At 29.2% G+C, this 19674-nt stretch overlaps 1 protein-coding gene across 1 annotated transcript; it reads left to right on the forward strand.

The window, feature by feature from the left end:
• The first annotated feature begins 963 nt into the window (after nt 1-963).
• Nucleotides 964-19391, forward strand: LOC126852226 (nuclear pore complex protein Nup98-Nup96). Its single transcript, XM_050596784.1, has 20 exons — nt 964-1108; nt 2699-2768; nt 2846-3073; nt 3734-3976; nt 4137-4334; nt 4428-4511; nt 4604-4783; nt 5682-5809; nt 5885-6200; nt 6288-6471; nt 7932-8043; nt 8134-8274; nt 10023-10306; nt 10430-10668; nt 11070-11309; nt 12280-14557; nt 15097-15408; nt 16999-17096; nt 17854-18103; nt 18182-19391. The coding sequence occupies exons 2-20, from the start codon at nt 2738-2740 to the stop codon at nt 18375-18377; spliced, it is 5742 nt and encodes a 1913-aa protein (XP_050452741.1). The 5' UTR covers nt 964-1108; nt 2699-2737; the 3' UTR covers nt 18378-19391.
• Nucleotides 19392-19674: the final 283 nt, after the last annotated feature.

The raw sequence follows: 19674 nt of genomic DNA on the forward strand, positions 1-19674 counted from the left end.
ATTTTTAATTATTTATTTAATTGTAGACCATAAAACTAGCCGACATGTACTAGAAAATTACAAAAATAAATGTGAAATCGTTTGCATTTCGTTTGTAGATGATTGTAGTGCATTTATTTTTGTTTGTTAGTTTATAATTAATTTTTAATTAATTATTTAAAGTTTGAAATATATCAAAGTACATACAGGAAGCATGCGCGCACGCGCGCACACACACACACACACACACACATACATGGGGGTGCAAGGGGAGCTTTCGGCCCCCCTTCCGCACTTACCCCGTTAATTGGCAAGGTAGACCTTATTTTACAATGTAGCATGTATTTTGTAAGTTGTAAAGCGAGGTCCACTCTGCCTATCGGGGGCGAGGGTGCGGGAAGGGGATCAAAGGCCCCCCTTGTATCCCCTCCATTCCCCTGTGTGTGTGTATGTGCGCGTGCTTTCTGTCCATGTACTTTGGTATATTTCAAACATTAAATAATTAATTAAAAATTAATTATAAACTAACAAACAAAAATAAATGCACTACAATCATCTAAAAACGAAATACAATTGATTTCACATCTATTTTTGTAATTTTATAGTACATATCGGCTAATTTCATGGTCTACAATTAAATAATTAATTAAAAATTAATTATGAACTAATAAACGAAAATTAATACACTACAATCATCTACAAACAAAATACAATTGATTTCGCACATAATTATTTAAAAAAAGTGTTAAGCGGGGAGCACACACTTTTGCATAAGCGCATAACCATAAACATAAAGAAATTGATTGGTCCACAAATATATGCATAAGAAAATGAACCAATCAATTTCCTTATGCTTATTGTTATGCGCTTATGCAAAAGTGTGTGCTCCCCGCTTTAGAACGCAACTCAGTTGGTGCAGCGTTCCTAAAGCCATCACCAGATAAGCAATGTGTATCCTTTATTAAAATGATGTGAGAACTGGGAACATTGCATGGAAGTTTGTTGGGCTGTTGGGCATGCCATTTTGTGTAATTGCGTACATACAACTGCTTGTGTGTTAAATTTGCGGGATAATCGTGAAAAGATATACGCACTTCATGCGTGAATTCAACTGAATTTTATTATACGGGTAAGTGAAAAACTTTTTAAACTCATTCGCAACCGAAAATGACAACCTAATCGAATATTCTGCTAAAGTAATCTTCTCTAACAATAGAAGACATTAGGATAACAAGTTTATAACCAAAGTAAGAGTTAAATGCGTATTACGCATTCTTATCTCTGTAGCTCTTGATGAAGATATTTTATAGATTTTGAGACGTAAAAATTGAATTTCTATTAGAAAAAATTATCGTTTACGTTTTTTTTTTTTTTTAATAGCAATATTATACGCACAATATTGTTATGATAGATATTTTTATTTACAAGTACTGTTAGTATCTCGTAATCTCGAAATGTATTTTGCTAATATTTAAACAAACATAGACGAGATAGACAAGACTAATCACTTCATTATTTATATGATATAAATTGTTTTGTAAATTGATTTTATAAATCATAATCGTTGATTTAATTTGAATTATAAAATTTCTCTTTTTAAACATTAATAAAGCATAATATGTAACTATTTCACACTGCAACATTTTAGAATAATGTTTTAGAAGAGATATAAATATTGTATTTATATTTATTTTTAAAGTTTAGTATATATTGTGTTACTGTATATAATTATTACATTTAAAAAATTTTAAAAATAAAGTATATGAATTTTAACACATTCATCGCCAAGCATATTGTAGCTGACTTTGTTCACATATGTTTCACATATAGTTCCATATGCAATTATTTTGTATTAGTATCATCATAATATGCATATGTAATCATTTTTAAAATTTTAATAAATAAAAATATATGAATTTATTTATACCAATGTGTATTTTTGTTTGTTATACTTTTCTATTGTTATTAAATGTAGTAAATAATCCTGCAAAGTAGTTTAGTAATTACATAATATACATATAATATATCATAAGACAGTTAGTCAATAATTTAGCAATAAATATGTTAAATCTATGTGAGAGGTATGCTAAAATACTTGCGACGAGTTTTACAAATAATATAATTTGATAATATATATTCAATATATATTGAAACTGTCCTTTTTCTTAAATATTAAAAAAATTGGAAAGAATATGATAAGAGAGAGAGAGAGAGAGATGAAAATATGCTTTTTTTAATTAAATATTTTAAAATGCCCTCAGATTTTGTAAATTATGTATTACAAAATATATTAACAATTTAATTATATATATTACCAAATTATATTTTACATATATATATATATATACATATATATATATATATATATATATACATATATATATATATATGTATGTATATACATATATATATGTATATTTTATGTATATATATATATATATATATACATATATATATTTATTAGTATAGTATATACATTATCAAACTACATTATTCAAAAAATTTGTTATAATTTCTTTATGTTAATAACTAGCATTAACAAATGAAACATTTAATTATTAAGATTATTGTATATTAAAGTTTTAATTTGATTTGACAGCTTTTAGTGTTTCAGAGAGCAGATAATTTTTATAATAAATATAATTATTTGATATAAATACATTAATACATAAGATCTATTTTATATAGGATTAATTTAATCTAATAAATTTGATTTTAGATTGCTTAAGCAAGATTTTGTCATAACTTGACTGAAAATATGTTTGGACAAACTGGAAATACATCATTCAGTATGTATATTTGATACATAGATATCATTTTAGAAATTTCATTAAAGAAGATTTTATTAAAATATGCATTTTTTTAGGTGGATTTAGTACAGCGACACAAAACAGTCCGTTTGCTCAGTCTGCATTTGGTAAACCCATTACTACAACAAGTTTTGGTAGTGGTGCAGCACCTGTTTTTGGTAGTAGCAATACTTCATCACTCTTTAGTTCTAAACCCACAGGTTCTACTACAGGTGGCTTGTTTGGCAATACCACAACGCCACCAGCATTTAGGCAGCCAACTAATACTCAACCATCTTTTGGAGGTAGCAATTTATGAACTGTTCCATTTGCATGTACAACTAGAAATCTTTACCAAACACTCGTGTATTCAAAACATGTCAGTTGTGTATATTATATATTTTATACAAAAATATACTTAACAATGATTTGAAGAATTTTGAAAGAATTCCATAAAAAAAATTAAAGATTTTATAGTAAAGTATAATAATTCCTGAATTTGTAAATTTTATTAATCATTTACATTTTGAAATATATATAACAAATTGTAAATGTAAAGAATTCAAATTGATTTAAAACTATTTTTTATCTTATGGTTCCTTCAAAATGATTTATGTCTATTATATTAGTGGCATCAAAAATTTGGATTAAAAATATAGAATCAATAATAATTTTAAGTTTTTGTCTGCAATGCTAGAATTTCGGTCCGGAATCTTGGTCTGAAAAATTTGTAGCCAATAAAATTGCCGCTTTTCCATAAAAACTGCAAATTGATTGGCTACACATTTCTCGGTCTGAGAATTCGGATTGTTCTAGCATTGTACACACAAGACTATAAATAATAAATGTAAATCATATTTGATAGGTATATATATATATATATATATATATATATATATATATATATAATATATATAATATTTGAGTATATTTTTAAAATCTTATTTATATTTTTACTTTTATAGGCTTTGGGACAACAAACACAAGTACTAATCTTTTTGGTACTCAGCAAAATGCAGGCACAAATCTTTTTGGAACAAGTACAGGGACTTCAGCATTTGGTCAAACAAACAAACCTGGCAGTTTCAGTTTTGGTACAACATCTGGCCCTAATCTTTTTGGGCAACCACAACAAAATACACAACAAACTACTCCATTTGGTCAAAGCAACACTACTACAAATACAAATCTTTTTGGCACAACTGCAGGTAAATACTATTACAAATACTATTATTAAATAGATAATATGTATTAATAGGTATTACAGAAATATACATTATATATCAATATATATTTATAATAATAATTATAATTTATAACAATAATATCTTTAAAGTTTAGATTATATTTTGATTTCTTTCTGTACAGGCTTTGGCAATACTAATACTACTGTACCAACTGGTACTGTAGTGAAATTTACACCTGTCATTACAACTGATTCTATGTCAAAAAATGGAATATCACATAGTATTTCTGCACGTCATTGTTGTATTGCATCTATGAAGGAATATGAATCAAAATCATATGAAGAATTACGTTTTGAAGATTATCAAGTAGGAAGGAAAGGTATATTTCAAATAATTAAATTAATAATTGTGAAAAAATGAGAAAAGTAGAATATATATTGAATTTTTTCTTTCTCTCATTTTTCCTAAACAGGTCCACAAACCGGACTTTTTGGAACATCAGCACAGACATCGCCATTTGCTAATACCGCAGCTGGTACTAGTACAGGTGGAACAGGTAATATATATAATATAAAATATTTATGTTTATATACTTTTTATGATCGATATTTATAAAATAGGAGTTCTAACTTATTTTATTTGTCAAAGGATTTGGGTCAATGGCTGCAGGATTTGGTACCACGAGTCAGTCTGGATCAACCGGATTATTTGGAAAACCTATAACTAATTTTGGAACACCAGCGACTACAACAACCAATAACTTTGCATTCAATTCTACACCTACCACAAACTTGTTTGGTACTAACACTCAAACAAAACCATTTGGTAGTAAGTCATGTTATCTATCTCGGAAAATAGATTAATTATATTAATAAATATTTTTAATAATTTTTATATATTTTAGTATTTTATACAGTGTCCCATTTTAATTTTCATACTATAATATTTCAAAACCTGTAAGTTTTAAGAAGGAAACTTTTTAGACAAAAGTTGTTTGATTCTAATATCTCGTAAAATATTTAGTTTTTGATAATCTTAATATAACTTTATGTACAGAATAATCAATTGTTGTAAAAAAAACAAATAATTGTTAAAAAAATATATTGAAAATAATTAATTTTTCTTAAAAACAATTATTTTCTTTATGCCAATTGATTCATCTCATTATTCAATATATTACGGTAAGATTATCGAAAATTAAATATTTTATGAGATATTTTATATTTTACATCAAAATATGTCAGAATAAGTTATAAAATAACTCGAAATATACTTAATGAAAAAATACTTTGTTAGAATCTTTTGAAATTTTCTTGATAAGGATTACAAGAATAGACAATAAAAAAGAGGGATTTCAATTTAAAAAATTTAATGTGACCTTGATATGACCTTAACATCACTCAAGGTTTAACTATTATTCCTATTTTCTTTCTCTCTTAGAACCAAACAACTTTTGTCTAAAAAGTTTCCTTCTAAAATTTACAAGTTTTGAGATATTACAGTGTAAAAGTTAAAATAAAATGGAGTACCCTGTATTTTAATGTTAATCATAATTGAAAAGTTGAAAATATTAAATTTTTGTGTTTTGGATATATGTGTAATTCTGTTTATTTTATTAATAATTTTTTTTTTTTTAATTAGAGATATTGTAATATAAAATATGAAAATTTTAAATTATACAAAGCAATACATACAAAATATATAAAGTACAAAATTTTATTTATAGCTGCTGCTCCGACGCCGCTTTTTGGTACTAGCAATACCAACCATACTGCTGGTACAGGATTTGGTAGCATTAATACCGGACAGACTACAGGTTTTGGATCTGCATTTGGTTCCACACAACCTAATCAGGTAATATACATGTTGCATATAAAAAGTTGCATGTAAAAACCAAAATTATTTTCATATTTTATGCATTTATTGCAGAGTATTGGACTATTCAATCAAAACAAGTCTGCTTTTAATATTCCATCAACATCGACTAGTACCGGTTTTACTAGTTTTGGTCAAGCGGCTACAAATAATACTACTACTACTCCATTATTTGGTAACAAAACTAATACGACTGGATTTGGAACAACATCTACATTTGGTGCTGCTGCACCTTCCACATTCGGAACTAATACAGGCTTCAATTCCGCTTCCAACACTGGATCCTCATTATTTAATTCATCGTTTAAACCAGCTGGACAAACATCAGGATTTTCTTTTGGAACTACACCTGCATCTTCAACTGGACTTGGTAACTACATATGTATATACTTTAATTTAATTCAATTAACACATGTTATTTAATTTCCAACTTTATTAATATCTTAACATTATGCAGGCACAAATACTGGTTTAAGTTTAAATACTGGTTCGTCATTATTTGGACAACAAAAACCAGGTAGTTTGTTTGGAAATACTGGAAGTAATACTACCTTTAACAATCCTGGAACTTTTGGATCTTCTACCTTTGGAACAAGCTCTAACATGATGTCTGGGACAGGAATGAGTTTGCTTAATGGAGGGTAATACAATGCTTACACATTTATTTTTAAAATAGATTTTATTTATTTGGATTAGAGAAATCTTTTAATTGCTTAAATTTTCAATAATTATCTGTACTAATGTGCATATATACATATATGTATAATATACATAAAGTTTACAGTTTGCATCCATAATTTTAATGTACATATTTTTGAGCTCAAATCAAACGAAAATCTCAACAAAGCTGAAAATATGGAGACTAATAGTTTTTAAATGGGAAGAGTTCTTAAATTTAATAAATTAGATTAAAAAAAAAATAGTTCTATAAACACATTTTTTTTTAAGTCTACATATAAGACTACATGTTTAACTTAAAATTGTTTTTATTCTTTACATCAGTATAATTTATTGCATGGATATAATTTGTCGATAGAAATAAGTAAATCTTATTAAATGTTTGCATTTGTATGAATATATTTGTCCATTGCATATTATTGAGTTTAATGAAATCAATTTTTTAATGTATATTAAAAAATAGTATATATATATATATATATATATATATATATATATATATATATATAGGGTGATTCAACAATCGTTTGTTCTTAAAAGGTTATATTTCTGAATGAATTCTAATAGATGATTTTTCTTTTACGAAAATTTTGTCTGAAGCATAGTTTTTACATTATAAAAAGAAATAGCGAATTATGGGATGAGTAGGAGATAGGAGTGACGCAACAGCGCTGTAGCACTCGATCAGCAGTAGCGAACTCCTGTATCGGATGGTGAATTGCGCTGCCACGTCTACCTTCCGTACTCGTCCTGTAATTCGCTAACTATTTCTTTTTATAATTTAAAAACTAAGCTTCAGACGAAATTTTTGTAAAGGAAAAATTGTCTTAGAATTTATTCAGAAATGCGATTTTTTAAGAACGAACGATTGTTCTGAATCACACACACACACACACACACACACACACACACATATATATATATATATATATATATATATATATATATATATATATATATATACATATACATATATAATATTTTTATATTATTTTTATATTAATTTTATTATTTCTATATACAGTATATACCAGTCATTTGTGTTTAAATATGATTTATTCAGTACAACATTTTAGCAACATTATATGTATAAATAATTTTAGTATCATAAAGAAATGGCAAGCACAAGAACAAGACTTATTGTGTCATTATGAGATATATGTACTGTACCTGTCAATGTAAACTTTGGACTACCTATTTGTTTTATCAGATTTAAACACTTCTTATTTAAAAAGTATCGATATTTTTATTTTCAGATTTTCTTATTTGAGCTCAGAAATGTATCCTTAAACTTACAGTTGCAAAGTGTGGAATATTTTGTATTTGCGTGTATTTTTTAAAAGTGTGTGTGCATGTATGGGTATTTATTATGTGCATTTATAATTGTATGTAAATGTAAATTGAATAAACATTTATTTTTTAGAATCGTATCTAATCAAACTAAAACAAACGGTTTAGTACCAGTGCATCAACAAATCTTAGCTCTCGTTTCTGCACCGTTCGGTGATTCACCATTACTGAAGAATCTTTTACCAGTAAGTATTGTATCTCGTTCAGAATGATTATATTGAAAATAAATAAAAATATACGTTATTGTGATCATTTTGATTTTTCTGTTTTTATAGGCATCTGGAAAAACTGAAGAACTTTTGAAACCTACAAATCCAACATCAAAGGTACTTAATAGTCCACATTACAGAGTTACTACTAATAACAAATCTCCAAAAATCAAAGCTAAAGTCGTCAGCTCTGTACAACTATCTAAGGTAAATGTACTAAATTACTTAAACATTTTCAATTTTTTTAAAACATTTATAACATTGAAAATTATCGCAGAAATATAATACTTTCAAATATAAATACGTTAAAAACGATCAAAACGGCTTCACATAGTGATATAGGTCAATGATTAAAAATAGGTTTAAATGGAGCTAAATGCATTTCTCAAATGCATGTAATTATCAAAAAGTATAATATGATTAATATGATAATCGAAACAAAAGTCTCAATTCTCGTTTTTACTTTTCCCAGTAGTACGAAAAAGCCATTAGTATAGAATTCAAATACAATTGAAGGATTAATTCTACTGAAATCTTCGTAATTCGTCAATAAAGTTTCTTTCTTTAAATTGTCATTTTCTGCATAATTTTTCCAAGAATTAATAATTTAATTAATAATTTTTCTGGAAAAATGAATCTCTTGAACAAATAAATAAAAAGATTTGTCATGAAAATTTAGAGAAGACCACTCTGATTCATAGAGAAATTAATCAAATAATAGTAAAAGAAACTTCTCTTATTAATTTTACTTATTAATTTACTTACAGTTAAAATATAGAATTGGTATGATAAATTTTACTTTACAAAGAACATAAGGATGATGTGAAAAAAAATTGAAGAATACTTTCATTTTTAGCTACGCAATTTTCAATATTTTTTAGTTTAACAAGTAGTAACATACTCATAAAAGATTACTTATTATGAGAAACCATAAAAATTAAAAAGTCGACTTTTTGATTATAATCAAAGCATGCATTGTTAAAAACAAAAGTGTATTACATACATTTTACATTAAGTATCAGTTTTTTAAAAGTTCCACAGAGAGATCTTTTAAACTAACACTTCTATAATTGGTGAATTTCAATTTAATTTGTTCATTATTTTGAAAACAATTGAGTTGCGTACTCGTGTTTGATCAAAATTTTAATGGAAAGCTGCGTTCTCACTGGAGCAATAACGAGCAACTTTTTATTGATGTTCCATGTTTCTTAAAAAAGTTGCTGGTTGTTATCAAAAGTTTTTTGAGGTTTCTTTCTGTTTCTGTTGCCAGCGACAAAAGTTGTCCCTTGTTGTGTATTTCTATTCGAAGCGATAAAGATGAAAGGAAAATTAGTAACACGTATCAACAAGATGTAACAGGAACAAATGTTCTTTCAATGGACATTCAGTTGTCAGTAATACAGTCGCGATTATACGGTCGCATTATCCACAAATGTCTTCCATAAAATAGGACAAGTTAATAAAAGAATATAAGAAATATAAATGTTTATGGGCATCTTCTGATAAAAAATATGATAAAACTAATAAAAAACGCTGCAGTTGCAAGAAGCATGTCTTCTGTCATTATTCTATTTGCAATGAAACTGATTTGTTTCTTCAATGTGGACAACTTATTGTTGGCAACAAATGGGAAGATGGGAATGGGAACAAAATCCAAATATTCTTGTGATTATGTTGCTTCAGTGTGGACGAAATATTGTCTTCAGTTGACATATGTCGGAATATTTTGAAACATTTAGCAACAACAAGCAACAAAAAGTTGCTCATTGTTGCTCCAGTGAGGACGCAGCTTCACATTATTTATTAGTTTATGTTTCTAAATTTTTTCCGTCATTTTTAATACACTATATGCATAAATAATTGCATTTAGCCTATTTTTAATTGCATTAATAAATATTATATTTTTATTAAATGCAATAATAATTTATTTTGCCATAAATAACTTATTTTTCTAGAAATCTTTGTTTGATGGTCTCGAAGAAGAAGATCCTGTGTTAACAGAAGCTTTTCAACCTCGGCCAAATGCAAAACGTTTAGTATTACGACCAAAATCGGCAACAAATTCTTCAGTTCAGTCTCCTATAGAAAACGGAGAGTCTGTGGCGAGAAATAATTCCATGGATGATAAAACAGATACATCAAATATGGTACACAGTAACAACATCGAAGTTAATAACAAAGAAAATTATAGTCAAGATAATAATCGAATTGCAAATGATCGACGATTATCTACTTCTTGGTAAGATAATAATATTCATATATCTTTTAGATTCTCTTTTCTCATATCTTTTAATTTTTTAAAAAATTATTGTAAAAAACATTAAGAAAATATATAAATAATTTGAAGAATTTTCATTTGTAGGTTGAAATCAACACTTCCACGGAGAAATAAAATTCCAGACGATGAATTACTTGAGGCCCAACGATCGCCATTTTCTGCAACGAATGTACCCGAAGAAGTGAATAATACGGTGGCGGAATTAAGACCGCATAATAATACATCAAATACGAATCATTCCGATACGATTAATTCAATTGAAATGCCGTTAAATTCTACTTTCGATGATAAAAGCTCTGCGAATCTTACTATGCAAAATGCAGGTAAATATTTTCAAATTAATTAAATAACAATTTTATGTATAATATATATATATATATATATATATATATATATATATATATATGTGCGTGCGTGCGTGCATGCGTGCGTGCGTGCGATGCGTGCGTGCGTGCGTGCGTGCGTGCGTGCGATGCGTGCGCGTGCGTGCGTGCGTGCGATGCGTGCGTGCGTGCGTGCGATGCGATGCGTGCGTGCGTGCGTGCGTGCGTGCGTGCGATGCGTGCGTGCGTAGCGTGCGTGCGATGCGTGCGTGCGATGCGTGCGTGCGTGCGTGCGATGCGTGCGATGCGTGCGTGCATGCGATGTATGTATGCATGTATGTATGTATGTATGTATATCGTTTTAAATAAGTTCAAAAAAATTTGTTTTTTATTTTTCACAGATTCAAGTCAGGAAACGAATGAAAATTCATTTTTGATGCAATCGAATTGGAATTTAAATATGGCTAAGGTTACACTACGACGAGTGGGCTATTATACCATTCCGCCGCTCGATAAATTAGACGATTTTGTTTGTGGCGAGACATGTATCATACCAAACTTTACCATTGGTCGCGAGGGTTATGGCAATGTCTACTTTCCAGATTCATTCGATGTGTATGGTTTGAATCTTGATGAAATCGGTAAGTCATACAGATATATTGATCTATAGAGTGTCTATTTTTTGGAAAAACATGAAAAACATGAAAAATTTTCAAAAACTTTTTTTGTATCTGGAAAAATCAGGGAATTTTTAATTTTATTGAGACTGAAGGAATTTTTTTTTAAAGATCTTTGATAATTTCGCTCTTATATTGTAAGCAATTGATAATCTGTCAATAAGTCAAGTTGTGAGTTATGTGTTTAAAATATATTAAAAATATATCTATCTATCTCTATTTATGTATTCAATGTTCTAACAAAATATTGAATATGTACATGTATTTTTTATTGTAATTTTTGATGAAAAATGTAATACAATGTTATACAATTGAAAAATATTTATCTTACAAAATCTATTCATTTTTTTCAATATATTTGCAAATGTAGCACTTGAAATTTAACTGACTCTGTATTTTTCTTTTGTATAAGTAAAAAGCATTAGAACATGTACAGTATAATAAAGCAACTTATTTTAAAAAGTTGCATTAAAAAATCTTTAAAATATAATATTCTTTTTACCTGGAGTCTTTGAACAAAAATCTGGAAGGTCAGAATTTTTAGGAAATTTTTTACAAAATTGAGACTTTAATAGAATAGACTTCTAGTAGAATTTCTAGTTTTTTTATACATATGCAAATTGTTATATAATATATTACATAATATGTATTATTCCAATTTTACTGTGTAATTGTCATTTACACAATTAAATTAAATATTATACCGCAACATATTATATTAAACTTTAAATATTTATATATTGTATGTTATATTTATATATTATTTATATATTTTATTAAATTATATTAAATTAAATTATATTATATTCATTATATTAAATTATATTTATATATTATATTAAATTATATTATTTATATATTATATTAAACTTTAAATATTTTGGTTTTTTTTAAGTAGAATGTTGTATTGAATGATATTTTTTTGTTATTACAGTTCACTTCCGTCATAAAGAGGTGATCATTTATCCCGATGACGAAAAAAAACCACCAGTAGGACAAGGTTTAAATCGAAGGGCACAAGTTACATTGGATAAAGTATGGCCTCATGATAAATCATTACACGAGCCGATCACAGATCCGCAGCGACTTGCCGCGATGAATTATGAGGGAAAATTGCGCAGAGTATCTGCGAAGCATGATACTCGTTTCCTCGAATATCGACCGGAGACCGGCTCCTGGGTATTCAAAGTTGAACACTTTTCCAAATACGGTCTTAGTGATTCGGACGAAGATGACAATCAAGTTTTACCAGCTTCGGAAGCGAAGAAACTGAAGGGGTTTCCTGTTTCCTTGCAAAAAGGAAAGATTGGCGAACCATCAGCGGCAACGAGTAAAGATGCAATCAATGGAGCAATTAATGGAACGGTTGGTGGCACAAAGATAGAAAACGCCAAGCATTTAGACATCGTTGAGAACAATTTTTTAGGGGAAACTCAAATTCGATTTGATCACGATGATCGCGATAAATGGGAAATGGTTGTTCATCCATCTAGGGATACTCCGATCGGCCGTTCTGTTTTCATTTCTAGAGATTATAGTTACGAAAAACGGATGACCGTCAGTCCGGTCGGTGATAATGCTCGAGTCGCTGGTACAGACAGTCACAAAGTACAACTTATGAAGGCGAGTTTCTTTGATACAAACGATGAGGATATGAGCGAGGAAATCAATCAAGATATATTTCCTTCTGTAAAGAAAACTTTGACTCATTATTTTTCGAATGTTACGGAAATTAAGAACGATAAAGCTTTGTGCAACTCTACAATGTCGCGAAGTATTATCATGAATGAAATACCGTTTTCCACGAGTCAAGAAAATTTACTCTCTATATCGGGCAAAAAGCAGCTGTCGCGCGTCAACGCAAAAAACAAACAAGAAATTATCGAGAGAGTAATCCCGCCAATTACAATTACTCCAATTACAAGTGTATTAAAGTATCACTATGAAATTGTACCACTCAAACAATCAAGATTAAACAGATTACGATTTCGCTGCATTGCCGATACTGGTATACAGATGGGTAGAATGTTCCGACCGAGTTGGGGAGCCGGATTGACATTATTATCCTTAAGCACGCAAGATCAGGCAACTAAGGTGCAACTACAAAGCACATTCAGTCAGCTAAGTCATTATGTTTCTGGTCGTTTAGCCGATGATACTACATCAACGGCGATCGTTCAACGTCTGCAGATTCTGAGCGGTGACGAGCACGATATAACAATGTTCAAAGATAGCATAGAACGTCACTTGAGGATCCAGCTGGATCATTGCGTGATGGGTCACGAGAGAGATTGTCCCATCTTCAATGTAGCGACCGATAATGCAAATAGAGCGTTGCAATTGCACTGTACATTGGCCCAGGATCTCGCGGAGAAGGAGCAAAGATTGAATGAGAATATCAGTGATGAGCATCATAGTATCCCTGAACGATCCTTTCATCAATACGCAAGTATCGTGTGGACGCTGTGCGTGGCGCTTTGGGGAAAATATACTGATCAGGATATGACTAGTAATGCCAACGAAGAACATTATAATGTCATGATGAGGAGGGAAGCAGTAAGCGAATGGTTGAAGAACGTGGTACAGAAAACGGTCGAGCAAGAAATAAAAAATATCGATGGTGAAATTAAGAATTCCCATGAGAAAATGATATTATCGCTACTCTCGGCTTGTAAACTCGAGGACGCTTGCCAGGAAGCACGAAAAACTGGAGATCATTGTCTGGCATTGTTGATGGCGCAACTACGAGGCGGCATGCCAGTTAAGGAACTGATTAAACAGCAACTTGCATTGTGGCAACAGACCGATGTAGACGAGAATCTCACAATCGATCGTCTGAAATTGTTCATGTTGGCGGCGGGTGAACCGCTCATCTCCAGCAAACATGGAACTATCAATGTATGTGAAGATCTGGATTGGAAGCGGGTCTTTGCCATTCATCTCTGGTACTTATCGTCTCCGACATGTTCAATCACAGACGCTTTGGATCTCTATGAAGCGTCGTTCAATATGACAGAGTATACTCAGATATATGCGGCGATACCAGAACCAGAATATAGAAAAAACGATTATGATGCCGAGTTAAGTAACGGCAAGCAAATATACGATCTCTGCTTTCATCTATTGAAATTATACTGTACAGGAAATCACGATCTGGGAGAACTTTTGAATCCGTTATCCTACACCGCCAATCCTTTGGATTACAGACTGAGGTAATTTTAAAAATCGAAGACATTGTTTACTTGATTGAATAAGCGTTGAATTGTATAATAATTAATTCTAGCACGATCAACAACAAAAAGGCAAAATCAAATGTGGTTTTAATAAATGTATCAGAATATAATGTTGAAATATATTATTTAAATTTGAAAGAAATATAGTTGTAAATATTGAGATTTTTGTAAAACGTCTTCATGTAAAAATATTAAAAAGAATTATTAAAAAGATTTAACAAAATTAAATTGAAGAAATAAAGGTAAATAGAAGAAATAAAAGCAAAGCAAGTTACAACATTATTACATGAATACAATCATTTTATCTTAAAAATAATTTTCGATAAGTAACATATAAGAAATAAAGAGTAGTTATAACATACAAGAGAAAGAGAGATCATAAATTTTATGATCAAGTTGAAAAAATCATTTATAATAAAAATCAAAACATTTTGTGTGCAACTTTCTGAATTTATTTGATGTATGAGATGGTGAATATATATAATTAACTTTTTATATTTATATATTTTTTTTGGCAGCTGGTTAATACAACAGATACTCGTAGCTCTGGGTTATACGCATCTTTCCGATCATGTTGCCGCATTAACGCATACGAATTTTGCGACCCAATTAGAAGCATACGGACTTTGGCATTGGGCGATTTTCGTGATGTTGCATCTACGAGATTCGTCTAGACGACAAATTGCTGTACAAGATCTGCTATTACGTCACATTGAAATAGATGATTCTCCGGAATATATGAAACGTGAACAATTTCTGAAGGAAGAGCTTGGTATATCATCAATTTGGATTCATCAAGCTAAAGCCATCAAAAGTAGAATCGATAAAAGGTATTTAATATTAAGGTTTTTATGTTTTTATTACCGCCATATTGCGTTGTATTTCAAAATTTACTCCTTGGAGTAGAGTAGAGTATTCGATTGATCAGTCAGCATAAAAAAAAATGTTTTGTCTTGATTGGTCAGTCAAACTGACGCTAACTCTACTTCAAGCAATGAATTTTAGAACGCAACTTTGAATTATGTGACTGAAACGAGAAATTATATAAGTTTTTATTTTTTACGGAATACATCAAAATAAATAAATTTTTTGATAATCTCTCGTGTTCAATAATACGGATTAATGAAAAATTTTCTTGTTGATATTTAATTAATAAATAATTGTAAATCTTGGTCATCATAAGATTTATTTACCCTGAAAATTTAGGACATATACAAGTGACTTATACATGAATTTTTAAAACAGGAGAGTTTTCGGCGTATTTATATTTAATTTATATTACCGAACATGAATAGTAACATCTAAAAAAAAATTATTTATTTTTATTTATGTTGCAAGACATTATAATTCAGTATTAATAAAAGAGTCTTAATGTGGGGGAAAGTAGGGTAAAATCGAGTATTTTTTGGATTTGTCTTCCTATCAAAGTCTTCCTATCAAAGAAAAATCAAAGTTTATTGAAAAAAAATTTTATTGACCGTTAGTCTTTAGTGGACTTAAACTACAGAAAATGGAGCTACTAGTTGCTGAAAAAAAATATTTGAGTTACAGGATAAGATTTTTTGGAGAAGTCAAAATATCCGGTTTTGCCCTATCGATAGGATAAAACCGGGTATCCATTTGAAAACATGCAAAACACCATGCAAAATCTAGATTTATTTCAATCATAATACAATATAAAGATGTATTCTATTGACAAAAAAAGATATTTTCTTGTTCTACATTGTTATAGGACTTTCTTATTTAATTTTTTAATTTTAGGAGTCTCAAAAAACTTTTTTTAGTGGTTTCATTTTCTGAGTGGTAGTTTTTGTTTTCAATTGCTTTTTATAAGGAGACAAAGGATAACAGTTTTTCCTCTTTTCATTATATGAGGTGGTGATAAGTTTTCAACGGGAGGAAAATAAAACAAATAACGGCGGCTGTATAATATTCCGGCGTACAAAGTAACGATCAAAATTAGTATGATATATTCTCTAATATGTATAGAATACAATGCTGCATTTATCGAAACAAATGTTCTGTAGAAAAAATAATGTTCATAACGTCCTGATTGTTGTTTCGATATTGATCTTCTTTAGCCCAAAAATTTTGAATTTCTCTCTCTCTCTCTCTCTCTCTCTCTCTCTCTCGAGAGAGAGAGAGAGAGAGAGAGAAGAAAAAAAAACGGTTCATCTCAAAATAATGATGGCATCAATTTGTAACTAATAACATGAATTAACCAAAAATAGTAGCACTTATGATGAACAAACAGAAGTACCGGTTTGATCCGTCTACCCGATTTTACCCTACTTTTTTCTCTATATATTAGAATATATTCATATAAATCTAAAAAACAAAAACTACTATATTATACATACACGCACATACATAAATTCTAGGTATATACATAACTTCAGGTAATTTTTACTTTTTTACAGGTTTGGTGAAGCAGCTTGGTACTACATTCAGGCTGAGCAATGGACTCAAGCTCATGAAATTATTATAGAGCATTTGGCAGCTGATGCTATAATAAATGGTATTATTTTATTTTTTTTCACACATTAATGTAGTATAATATATTACAAACAATGATAAAACTGAGAGCTATTTCATCGATTTCAATAATCTCGTAATATGTCATGTTATGGAGCACTGTAATATCATTGTATTATTGTCCCCACATGACCAAACATTAAAACGCTAACTTATAATTTTGAAATTATAAGCATTAGAAGTTGAAAGTCCATCCCACAACATTCAATGTTTCGGGCGCAAAATGAAGTTGGTCTAATGGAGTTTGCGAATATAGCAGGTTTAATCACTCTGTTCGAGCAATTAATGACGTTATTTTATTGTCTTTGCCAATAAAAGACTTGAATTCATAGTAAAATGTAGTGATTAAGTGATCGGATTGAAACCCGTTTATTGGAAAATGCCATAAAAATGTACAGTTTTGCGTAGGTTTCCAACTTTTCAAAGTGAGATCCATATTACAATCCGCTGTTTTGAATGCAAAATAAAATCCAAAAAACATCAATTGATATCTTCTGCACCAGATCCCAGAAAGATTTTCTGCACCAGAAAATCTCGTTCGAATAGATGTTGCCAAGTGTCTGCTACAAATTTTTACTTACAAAAAGGCTACAAATTTAATATAGTCTGTTAATTATGTCGACTGTCAGCAGAAATGTAACAGAGCCTACTGACATACTTTATCATTGAAATCAGTAAAGTCACCCTTTAATGATCAATTTCAACCAAACACTTTTATAAAATATTATTCTATTTTTCAGAAAACTATGAATATTTGAAGTCACTGTTAATCCCACTAGTACCAGCCGAATATAGCAGCACAATTAACAGTTGGGCACATCAAGGACAACTCTTATGGGAATATATGGAAATAACTAATGAAATCCAAAATCTGTTAAAATCTACTCCGGATTACCATGGAATAACTTATCAGTTGGAAGCATTAAAACCGCGATTAACAAGTTTGTGTCATAAGATCGATCAATTCCCATGTCCAACTGCTAAACATAGGTACGCCAATATATATTATTTTCAGCCATTATTTTCTTAATATTAATGTAATTTTCTTAATATTAATGCAATTTCTAGATTATGTCAAGCCGAAATTGCAAAAAGAACTCTACATTTGGCTAGAAATCTGTTATTACTGCAGAAAAATGAAAAGAAATCTGTCACAAAATTGTTAGTTCGTTTAATATCTCAGCTACCGTTGCCAGAGGATTATGCGCAGCAAGAACTTCGACCCATCGTAAATATGCGCGTAACTGAAGTAATATCGCAATGAATAACATAAGTTAATTTAATTATTATATAGTTGTAAAGCTTTTACATCTCTAATATAACAGAAGATATGATTTTTTTTAATTTTCTTAATTTTTTAATTTTCCTTGTACACAATTAAGTTATAATTTCACACAAACAAGTATAAAGTTTGTTTTAAAACTCTTTATCAATCCCTTGATACAGTACATATATCTAACAGATTGCGATATAATAAGTCACGTGATTCTCGTACAATAGATAAAACTGGAAATTATAAAAACTTGGCAAAATATATTAACACGTGACACTATTTAGATCTTTTTTATATTTTTATTGCGATTTGCGTACAAAATTATTAAATAACTTAAGAAGTGTATATGACGATATGTATAATGCAATCCAGTAGATTGTAGGTGAAGAAATATAGGAGAAATAATTCTGTACTCTTTAAAGAAACATTTCATACATATATTTTTTTTTGTACAATACATTATCACAATACATTATCACCTGATAAAGGATAGAAATTACATTGGACATCTTTTGAAACATGGTTCAAAATACAATACTCTTCTGGTATTTTGTATGACATAATATAATCATTATTTGTTTGTGTATAATTATTCATATATTCAGATACTTCTTTTCTAGCTAATGAAATTTAGATAAAAATATGAATTGATGTAATTAGTAAATATAAATTTAAATTATTAAATATATGAATTTAAATTAGTAAATATAAATATAAATAAGTTTTTCTACATACGCGCGAGGGACTTGTACATTATGCTAAGTTGGAAATGTTCAAAGAGATGTATTTTGGAAAATTCTTGACAATACTATGCGCGCGCAAGAATTTTTTCCATTATTGGCGGAACGAATACTTTTATGAATGAAAACGAAAATAATTATATGTGGTTACGATAGAAAAAAAATGGTAGAATACATATGTGTATAAGGAATATTTGTATAAATGAAATTAAGTTTTTCACTATTTTTAAAATTGAAATAAATAAAAAAAAAATGTCTCATTTTACATAGACACGTAACACGCATGCTCCTACACACAGACACACTCACGCATGCACGCATACGCGCGCGCATACATACATACATACGTATATATACATACATATATGCATACATATAAATTCAGAACTGTATATTATAGGCCAAAGTTTAAATGGGACACATTTTCTGTAGAAGTATATAAATAGAGCACAGTATAAAAATTATATATATACAAACATCAAAATTTAAAGTATAATATCTATGAATTTGTTTATATTTTACATATTTCTTAGGATTTACAACTACAT

The sequence above is a fragment of the Cataglyphis hispanica genome, chromosome 10 (assembly GCF_021464435.1).
Source record: "Cataglyphis hispanica isolate Lineage 1 chromosome 10, ULB_Chis1_1.0, whole genome shotgun sequence".
In the NCBI taxonomy this organism is placed as follows: Eukaryota; Metazoa; Arthropoda; class Insecta; order Hymenoptera; family Formicidae; genus Cataglyphis; species Cataglyphis hispanica.

Bases quoted from the DNA above. Each gene is read 5' to 3' on its own strand.
- LOC126852226 (XM_050596784.1), top strand. From the start codon at position 2,738: ATGTTTGGACAAACTGGAAATACATCATTCA. The intron at 5,810-5,884 runs GTAATATACATG...CATTTATTGCAG, and splicing joins GTTCCACACAACCTAATCAG to AGTATTGGACTATTCAATCA. The intron at 18,104-18,181 runs GTACGCCAATAT...TGCAATTTCTAG, and splicing joins TGTCCAACTGCTAAACATAG to ATTATGTCAAGCCGAAATTG.